Raw genomic sequence first — 10815 nt, forward strand, 5'->3', positions numbered from 1 at the left:
GTTAAAGTCTTTTGTGTTTTATGCTACATGAGCATACAAACACAAATTCCAGTCTGTAAAATTTCTTTTTGCTTTTTGTCTTTTTTAGAAGTGATCTGAGCTTGTGTGTTATTCGGGTTGGGTTTTTTATTTATCAAACACAAAATGGTTGAACTATTTCTAAGTGAGAGTGAAAAATAATACCTCGTTAACAGATAGTGACAACATAATACTTGAAAAGTGCCAATTTAATACAAAATTTTGGCCTGCTAAATCAACAAAAAGATACTGTAGTAGTGAGTCTCCACCTGATTACAAAATGGTTATCACCTCTATTTTGGTCAATTGACCTCCAGCAAAAAGATTCTTAGACTAATTCATAATTCCTCTGATGGGGTAGCTACTGGTAAATTTCAAAAATAAAAATAGATACTAATAAAATACTAATAAAATTTCATTAATTGAGGCATCAGTAGGTTAAATGTTTTTGAATAGTCAAAGAAAACAGTATAGCTCTGTAAGTGGAAAAGAGGGTCAACAAAAACAATATGGTCTCAACAATAACTTTAAAAGTACAAAAACCTTAGCTCAACCAGCAACCAAGCTAAAACACAAGAGTTAAAATCCTTCAAAACTGGATTTCTGGTCAGGGGAGGAATGTTTATGTTAGCAGTACCAACATTTCAGAGTATCTTTAGGAGACCCTCCTGATGATACCACCCAGGTTTGGTGAAGTTTGGTTCAGGGGGTCCAATGTTATGGACCCTCAAAATGTAGCCCCATCTACTATTAGCTCCCGTTGGAAACAATGGGGGATGGGGCATTTCCCACCCTCGACTTATACGCGAGTCAATAAGTTTTCCCAGTTTTTTGTGGTAAAATTAGGTGCCTCGACTTATATGCGGGTCAACTTATACATGAGTATATATGGGGTAATTTGTATTGCTGATATGATTGATAATAAAATCACAGTAGGCCCCGTTGGTCTTGCAATTACTCCTGTCTTCATCAGAAGACCAGAGTGATGTGACAGTCGCATGAAGAGATCCTAGGCACAACACATGCATTTGACTGAATAAAAAAATTTCTATACGTGCACCCAAAAATAGATTCTTTATGCTTCTTGAGTGTCTGGTCATGCTTTTCCATAGTTGGTCCCTCTCCTTTTCTCAATTTTCCTTTTTGGTTTGACATAAAATAACACCTAATTAAGAAGTTAAAAAACCTAAAATTTTAATGACTACCCATGCAAAGAATATTACTGAAAAAGGACAAACAACCTGACATGCTCGGTTTTTCTTTTCCACTTGACAATGGCATGCATGTAAACCAAATTCATTTAATAACAATTTCAAGAGAAGTCCAGTAGCACCCAAAAAATCAACAAGACTTCCAGGGTATGAGCTTTTGAGACTCAAAGCACCCTTCAACACATACTTCTTCAGATACAGTATTTTAAAATATTCTGTGAATGTACGTAGGGTGATTTGGTAGCCAGTGGAGGGTTTGCTCAGTACATTACTCTCATTAACATCAGTTAGCATTCTGGCAGGTGTCCCAGTCAAACTGTGTGGTTGATTGTGATTGATCAGGTTAGCTGTTATACACTTTAATTGATTCATTTACAAATATTTGTGTAACCAATTATTTAATGTTCATGTTTGATTTTGCAGTTTCTGTCAAAGGTGGTTCATGCATGTGCTTTTGAAATAGATTTACCCTCTCTCCCATTTTAAAACTCAGTGTGTTCCTGGCTGAAAACCTCTTTGCAAGTTACACTCAGCTTTACTAGTGGTTGTGCATTGTCAGAGGACACAAAATGGTTTGATGATTGCCTATGCACGGGAAATGCATCTTGCTTTACCTCAAAATCCCTAACTGTTGATGTAAGCTTTATATAAAGTGTGTGGCTGTTATCTTTACAGCGAGGCGCAGTGCTGTTTCATTCTCTTCTTTTCCTTTGTTTCCAGGCCACAATGTAGGCAGCCTTTTCCACATGGCAGATGACTTGGGTCGAGCAATGGAAACTTTAGTTACAGTGATGACTGATGACAAGGTGTTAGAATAGCAAGATGCGTTTTACAACTTCAGGCGTCCTCGCATGGTTTTTATAATATTCATATGACAAAGGATTAGACTGTAAGAGTTTACAAGAAAACAAATCTATATTTTTGTGAAGGGTAGTGGTACTATACTGTAGATTTCAGTAGTTTCTTAAGTCTGTTATTGTTTTGTTAACAATGGCAGGTTTTACACGTCTATGCAATTGTACAAAAATACATGTAAAATCTTGATAGCTAAATAACTTGCCATTTCTTTATATGGAACGCATTTTGGGTTGTTTAAAAATTTATAACAATTATAAATCAGATTGTAAACAAAGTGTGCTTTATTAAAATTTGTTTATATAAATCCCTTTAAAAAGAAAAAAAATTGAGGCAGTGTATTTGTTTAGCATCACTTTAGCTCTGTAATTGTATCAGACAGATATTCATGTTCTGTGTTCTTTTCTTTATGTATCAAAGAGAGAGTTTCAGCAACACCAAAACAATTAACTGACATTTCTCATTATTTGTGTATGACTAGCAACTAGCTTAAAAATAATCTTGTCCTGAACTTCCAGTTGAGGTCACTTTTCCACCTCCTTCCAAGTAGAATGAAATCTTTATTGGAATTATCCAGCTAGTTGGCAATAAAATGAAAGAGCACATTACATGACAATGCTATCTTCAGAGCTTGCAAAAATAAAGACAAATTGAATCAGTATTCTATGCTCCTCCTGTTTCCTCCACTGCTATGAACCCAAATTTTGTCAATAAATACAAAATAGGAATTGCCTTACTGGATGACTCCTTTGGACTTCATTGTCCAGTATCTGCACCTGGCACTGGCCAGCACCTTACTGCTTCAAAATAGAAGCCCAATTTGCTTTCATGTCCTGTAATTCCACCCTTGAGACAGACCCTGCATCTCTGCATTATGGGTCTGCTTCCAGTCTAAAGAATGAATTGATAAGTCATTATTGTTATCTGGATTTTTGTTACAGTGTTATTAAGCACTGAAAAGCATCCAGTCTCTTAAAAACAAAAAGTCTATCGTAAGTTTGCCTTGCTGCAGATTCCCAGGAGCCACCGCAGTTCAAGCAAGCAACAGGAAACAGTGTGGAAAAATTCTGTTGGCTCCGGTCCATTGTGGAGCTGAACACAGCCACACTGCTTCATGAGCTGGTCATCCAAGGCAGCAGTCCCCAGAAATTTTTTGCACCCTGTCTCTTTTTACAAGTAATATCGCACAATTAACAATGACTCAGGAGAGGGAAAACAGAAAATAGATGTTCAATAACAGCTCCTCAGGTTTACTACCCTAAAATTTTGAGGTGCTGTTAATAAAAGCTTTACCATTTCATTTCCTTCCATCAGTCTTAATTTCATTGACACACAATAGAATTTCACCATCTAATTCACATTAATACTTTGCAAGAGTAAAATCTGTTACCTCTTCTTGTATGGTGTAATTAAACTTAGAGGAAAAATATTTTTAATGTTAGTTAACATTAAACATGGGTAGTCATGTTATTTCTACCTCACTTTGGTTTTGTGGTGTTCCTGACAATTATGTACAGAAGATATTACATCATCACCACTTGTCCATTGTGTGAACAAATCTTATCATTTTTACAATAAGTTTAAAACAACAAGAAGAAAAAGTAAATAACTTGCAAAAGTTCCAGAGTTCCATTTTTCATAACAAGAGATTCTTAAAACTTTGAGTAAGTCTGTCTCAGTGGAAGCACATTGCCTGCACATGATGAAACTGGCATGGGAGTAAAAAGAGCTTGGTTGCATCCATGCACATACACACACTCACATTCTAATGTGCCTGGGTCATTATCAAGAACATGAGTTCTCTGTCCTCTCCAGCTGCCCCTCCTACCTGGTACAAAGTCCTTAAGCTCAGAAGGGACATGCCGCATTCATTTTATTTAAATAGTGTATCCTGCTTTTCAACATGCTTAAAGCAAGTTGCGTGCTGATGTACGTAAGGGGCCTTTGTTTTTCCATAAAATACACGTACACTTTCAGTTGGAAAACATTTTGGCCGCAGCCTGTTTATACATTGTAGGAGAAGCTGGGCAAGCATGAGGGGCACATCTGGACCACCGGGCAACAAGCGTGCTGGACCCAGCACAGTCTCCACACTGGAGATTGGGGATATAGGAGCAAGAAGTTGCTAGGTGGCACCTGGACGCAGGCCCATTAGGTGGCACCCCTACCTGCCAGGGGTAGCAGGCTGCAAGGTCTCTGTGACTTGCAATCTGAGCCCTCCACCACCCCTAGACCTCTTATGGAGATCCCCAGTTGAGGGGAAGTCTGTTGTACAAGCTCTGCCTCCCACAGACAGACATGCCCTAATGCAGCGGTGGGATTCAAATAATTTAACAACCGGTTCCAGTGGTGGGATTCAAATAATTTAACAACTGGTTGTTTACAAGCCCCATTTTAACAACCGGTTTTGCTGAAGTGGTGCAACCTGCTGAATCCCACCACTACCCTTAAACCCAAAAACCACGACAGACCACGACAAGTAAAGAACATTAACCATGACAAAAATTTAACAGCATAAACATTGGAACATTTAAACAATTAAATATGGGGGGTGGGGTGGGAGAGAGTTTCAGCTCTCCAAAATGCCTCACAAGAGGCAGGGCTCCATCCAGCCTCTGTCAGATGATGAGGGAGGCCTGCCAGGCCTCTTCCTGCCAGCCCTCACAACCGAGCCGCAATGACAGCCCCAGTTAAATCCATCAGATGAGCCAGAAGAATGCAAGGAAAAATGAATTGGAAAGACATAATAAACCAAAACCTATCTACCACAATACACAAGATCAGCCTGAAGCAAAATAATGACACACTATAATCAAACCAAAAGGTAGTGCAAAGCAGTCTTGGATATCTCAGTCTAGATGCCTTCTAAACTAACACATCCTATGTCAACCCCACCATGTGCAGGTCATGTGTGACAGATCATGCTTTTATTTAGAATGTGTACTCTGTATACTCTCATGGCCTTTCTTCAGGAAAGTGCAAACAAAGACATACAGAAGTGAGTCTTTCTTTTTGTGTTTTTAAATTGAAAATTTGGAAACTAATGGAGTGCATGATTGTTTTCATCAGGATTTTTGTTTTGTTTTCCTTCATAGACATTAATTTTGAAGTGTGTCTGTCAAAATATTTAAAGAGTTGAAGAGCTTTATTGCTGCTTTTTAAGCATTTTTGGGTATTATTTCATGTTTGTTATATCCACCAACTATAGAACAGCAAAGCATCATCAGTGTAACTGAATAACTTATCACCTGGCATGTTATACCATTATTATCCAATACTGGTTTATTACTTAGGTATCATAATCTATTGTGTTTTAACATCAACACTATAACATTTACTAATTATTTTTATAAACTTCAGTTTTTCTGCATTTTTCACAACATATCAAATTTCACCAAATATATGCCTTACTTACTGTATTATATACTGCTTTACTGTGTATATCAATAAAGCACGCAATTATGTTACAAAACTAAGTGTGGCATTTTTACTGATGGTCCAGCATTTAATTTGTGCTTTTCTATTCCAGATAGACAGCCTTTATAGATTTCAGCTGGGCAGAATGCCACCTTATCCATTCCTGAATTCACTTTTCTCCCCAATGTAATTAATATCCTGCAACTAAAGACTCTGTGGCCAAAAGCCAGCAGCAGTACTCATTTAAAAAATGTCATCACGTTTGGGTGGAAGGAGAGCCCAGGGAGGCTTTGATATCTTTTCTTTTTTCCTTCTTACAACAGATGAGTTGCTAAGTCCCACACTGGAAACCTGTACAGTGTTTTAAATGCTATAAAAATGTGGGGTTTTTTTAATGAAAAGTGGTCAGTAAACAAAATTCAGTTCAGTCCACAAATACTTTTGTTTTCTGAAGCACCCCTTAAAAATCCCTTTTGCTGGAACAGCTTCTAGTTTCATCTGACTCTCCTCATCATTTCAACCTTGCTGGCTAACATTCTTTAGTGCTTGTACATTGGTGTTGTTATATTCTCAAGCAAGAAGTACTTAAGCTACATTCCAAATAAAACTTAAGAATGGGAATGTTTAGATCTTGATTGCAAGGAATTGGAAATAATTTACTATGTTCTTGGAGTGGTTTGGAAGAAAAGCAAGCAGAAAAAAGTCCTACTGTTGTTTCATCTCTACGCATTAGTTTATTTATTTAAATCATTTTTATGCCCCTTTTTCCACCTGATCACAGTCACGTTCCATGCGATCAAAATTAAAACACTTGAACAATTTAAAAGGAAATAATTAAATAATACACATACACATACATCATCATACCCCAGGGAGAAGGTAATTGTTCCTGGTGATATGCCTAACAAAACAAAAAGGTGTTCAATGGCTGGCAGAAGACACAGATAGACAGAAATAGGCAAATCTCCCTGGAGAGGGATTTCCAAAGATTTTGTACCACAACCAAAAACATTCTTCTCGTGTTGCCACCCATCAAATCAGAGAGGGTGGGGGCAACTGAAGCAGGGCCTCTGACAATGACCAGGGTGAATGGACAGGTTCATATAGAAGATTCCTTAAGGTACATTGGTCCCAAGTAATGCAGGGATGTAAAAGTCAATACCAGCATCTTGTGCTGAGACTGGATGCAATTTAGAAATCAGTGCAGATGAAACAAGACTAGAGTCATATGATCTCTATGACCCACTTCAGTTAACACTCGGCCTGTAGCATTCTGTACCAATTGTAGCTTCCAGATAGTCTTCAAGGGCAACTTCACATGGAGCATATTCTAATCTAGATATTACCAAGGCATGCAATACAATGGCAAGATCTTTCCTGCCCAGACAAAGCTGCAGCTGCCTCACCAGCAGTAGCTGGTAAAAGGTACCTCTGGCCAATGCTGCCATCTATTTATCCAACAGGAGACCTGGGTCTAAGAACACTCCCAAGCTATGCCATCAAGTTAATTCATAGAAATCCAAAGGTAAGAATCTAGAGTATATGGAAGACCATCATGTATGCTCAACAAAAGTAAGCAAATAATTCTACATTCAGCACATAGTGATTATGCACACAGTTCCTAGTGCTGGATTGAGACTGTATATCCACTGAGAAGATAATTGGTGTTACCAATTTTTAAAGCAATGTTTGCTTACGGAGAGTGAAGATTCAATCCAAGGTTCTTCAGAAGGGAGTGGCTCCCACTATGTCCACACCACTTTATAAACTTTTCAAAACCCTTACTGAATGGGTTAAGCACTCATGTTGCATTTTACTTAGAAGTGGCTAGCATGCATTATCTTTTCCCACCATTTTGGGACCATCTACTACTCTATTTCCATTATGCTTTTCTTGCTCTGAAGCTTCCCTCCCCAGCACTGATGTGAACACAATATATCCCTTGATGTCATAAAAGCAGTGAACATGTTTCTCTGTCCCAATACAGCAGGGTTATTACTCTGCCTCATATGAGTGTGAATGTATGAGCATGTGGCTTCCAGTGTAGATAGCAAAAGATTTAATCCTTTCATCCAGCTGTTTTCCCAATTTTTATCAGACATCTGCCCCCTAGAGCTAATGGCCACTGTAGGGTACTCATGTCATAACACCCCTCCCCCCCCACCCCACTCCAAAGCACTAGGAGTTTCTATTCTGGAAATGGCATAGAAGAAAAAAAGTCCACTACACTCCAAAACAGTGGCCAGATGCCCATAGCAGCCCCCCATGTTTACTGAAAGCATTCACTGAACATTTCAAAGGCTGTTTATCCAATCATGCTGGGAGAATTTGCATGGCCATTTCCTCCACATGGTTGCCACTGCAGATGACCAGAAGATCTGGCAGGGGCAAACGGTGGGGGTTAGCATGCTTTCTCCCATGCTCCTTGCACATTTGATGGACACGTGGAGCTGTCATGTTCCCCATGCTAGTGCTGCACTTCAATGCACACTGTGCCCAAACAAGTACCCCAGGGTGGTGTACTGGTTTAGAGTAGTAACCTCTAAACTGGAGAACTGCATTTGAATCCCACACTAACCCCATATGGAGCTATCTGGTGTTTATTTCCCCACTCCTCCACATGAAGCCTGCTAGATGACCTTGGGCTAGTCACTGTTCTCTCTGAACCCACAAGGTGTCTGTTGTGAGGAGAGAAAGGGTGTAAGCCATTTTGAGACTCCTTAGAGTTGAGAAAAGCAGGCTGTAAATCAAAGCTACTCTTCTTCATGACTGTTAGATTAGTAGGAGTCATATTTTGAATAGAAAAGATCTAGAAGACAAGAAATGTTCGCTTAACTGACTGACTTTTGTGTGAAACCAAGCCAAGTGCCCTTGCCAAAATGCCCTCCATGTTTACCACTACCAGAAGCTTGGGCAGAGTCTCAAATGTCCTTTCTCATTCCATTTGCTTGCACATTGTTCTGCAAAACCTCTGCTGCTGCTCTCATGGGACAGATGGTGAGTAAAGACATATTTTTTGTTGCCTTGGCTTGTGAGGAAGAACATCACTATGGCATAATAAGGGGCTTGTTGCACTGACAACACTGCAACAAGCTTGATGAAATGCTGGGAGATAGATGAACTCGGGGCAAGGAATTCATAATGACATTATGACATTAACTGCCTGTTCTACTTTCCAGACTTTAATTTCCCTTCCACTAACCCCACACGGAGCTATTATTTGCTTCACAGTATGAAGCATATTGGCCTGATGGGAAACATGTATTGGAGATCAGGGCTTTGAACAAAAGGTCAAGGTAACACAATTCAAATGTGATAGTCAAAGAATATATTAATATTGAGCTGCATCCCTTGGTTTCAGGACTTAAGAAAGTTGTAAGGCAAAATAAAAAAAATGAAAAATTCAAAGGGCTGTCACATCTGGATTGCTTGTTGCTGCTCCTTGCTTTAAATTGCTTTCACTTCAAATTGTTGTGCTTTTAAATGGTGATCACATGTACATTATTGGTGTTAGAGCTAAAATTTAGCCTAGGATTACATTTTTAATGAAAAGACAGTTTTGCATAATTTTGTTGCAATCTAGAGGAAACTTTGTGTCTTGCACTGAGTTACTGGAAGGGACTGTTTTCAACATTTATATATGCAGCCTGCATCTCAATGGAGGTGGCCATCCACTGCCATTGCTTGTTTCAATCCATGCCTAAGTTAGCTTCAGCAAATGTCTCACATAGGCCCTTTCCGCACGGGCGGATTATGGCGCCCTGGGGACGGCAAAAACGCCGTCCCCAAGGAGCCATTCGCACAGGGGGCGCAGCTGTTTCGCAGCTGCCTTGCCCTCGCCCCGCTCGAGCGGCGCGAAGCCGCCATTTCCCAACCTCGCTTGGGAAGCGAGGTTTATGGGAAACGGCAGCTTGGAGCCGCTGCCATGCCCTTCCGCCCTCTACCTACCGTGGCCGTGGCCGTCCAGCGCGTCGCCGAGGCCTGGGGACACGCCCCCCTGCCCTGCGACGGCGGAACACTCGCGCAGGGCAAGGGGGCGTGTCCCCAGGCCTCGGTGACGCGCCGGACGGCCAAAGACACGGTAGGTAGAGGGCGACGGCGCTCCGCAGCGCCGTCTTCCCGGCTGTTTCTGGGACCGTTCGTGCAAACGGTCCCAGGAGGGTTGGGTCGGCATGGAATATGCCGACCCAAGCCCCATTGTCGCCGTGCAGAAACGGCCAGGGAGATGTCTCACAGGGAGAGGGGAGCAGCTAAAGCAGTGGTGGGATTCAGCCTATTCGCACCAGTTCGGTAGAACCAGTAGCTAATTTTTTGTCTAGTTCGGAGAACTGGTTGTAATCCCACCACTGAGTCCTTTCGGAACTGGTTGTTAAATTATTTGAATCCCACCACTGAGCTAAAGTGCTTTTAATATATTCCTATTTACATTTAATGCAGTTTAACAGCTGCAAACAAGATCATCACCATTTCAACAATCGTCAGCAACAAATGTTCCTAGGACAGCCGTCTGAATGCATAAGAAATTGCAACTAATCAAGATTTGAGATGGAAACTGCTATCATTTTAGGGCATACTGTGCCTGGGAACTTGCTGCCTTTTACACATGATGCGTGTGGAGTATTATTATTAACCATAAGTAGTATTCATCCAGATTCAACATTAGTGACCAAGGTAGATGAGTATTTTTTTCAGAGACAACTGTAGTTGTAACCCCACAATCCAGTTGTAGTTGTAACCTCTACATAGGAATGGAATAAGCCAGGAAGGGGTGGAGCTCCTAGAGGCAGCAATGTGCAGAATGTATGGAAAGCAAAAGAGGGGAGCAAGGCTGCCTGGTTGGAAGCTTGAAATTTAATTATAGGCTCTTAATACCTTGTTTAAGGTGACTATAAGCCCCATCCAAAGTGAGGGGACAAAAGGGCTTGAGGGAGTGGTGTAACTTCATGCTGGCGTGTTTGCACTCTCTGGGTTTACTTACCCTGGTGGTGGGAAAGACCAGTGGCTGCTCATTGCACAGCTCTGTCGCCACAGCATTAGAGTTTAGAGCTTGATTCAAGCCTTGCTGAGGTGAGGATCAGACTGAGCCCAGGGGCTGTCCAGCTGTAGCTTTATACTGTTAGCTCTGCCCCCATATTCCACCTGACCAGATGTGGAGCTTGAGAGGCAGACCTCCTAACTACACTAATGTCTGTGACACAAAAGGCCGAGATTGTGCCCGTGGATAGAAAGACCTTCCCGCCATCCCAACAACACCATGTGAAAGAGCTGGTTTTCACTATAGTCTTTGGGTACCTGTTGCCTCAAAGAAAAGTCT

General features: G+C 40.9%; 1 protein-coding gene across 8 annotated transcripts in view; it reads left to right on the forward strand.

Moving 5' to 3' along the window:
* DMD (dystrophin) overlaps window positions 1-5556 on the forward strand; it is a 1175169-nt gene extending 1169613 nt beyond the window's left edge. For all 8 annotated transcript variants that reach the window (XM_048495459.1, XM_048495460.1, XM_048495467.1 and 5 more), the window contains one exon: window positions 1950-5556. In XM_048495459.1, coding sequence (XP_048351416.1) covers window positions 1950-1961 — 12 coding nt within the window. In that variant the 3' untranslated portion in view covers window positions 1962-5556. The remainder of the gene's footprint in view (window positions 1-1949) is intronic.
* Window positions 5557-10815: the final 5259 nt, after the last annotated feature.

The sequence above is a fragment of the Sphaerodactylus townsendi genome, linkage group LG04, assembly GCF_021028975.2.
Source record: "Sphaerodactylus townsendi isolate TG3544 linkage group LG04, MPM_Stown_v2.3, whole genome shotgun sequence".
NCBI classification, from domain to species: Eukaryota; Metazoa; Chordata; class Lepidosauria; order Squamata; family Sphaerodactylidae; genus Sphaerodactylus; species Sphaerodactylus townsendi.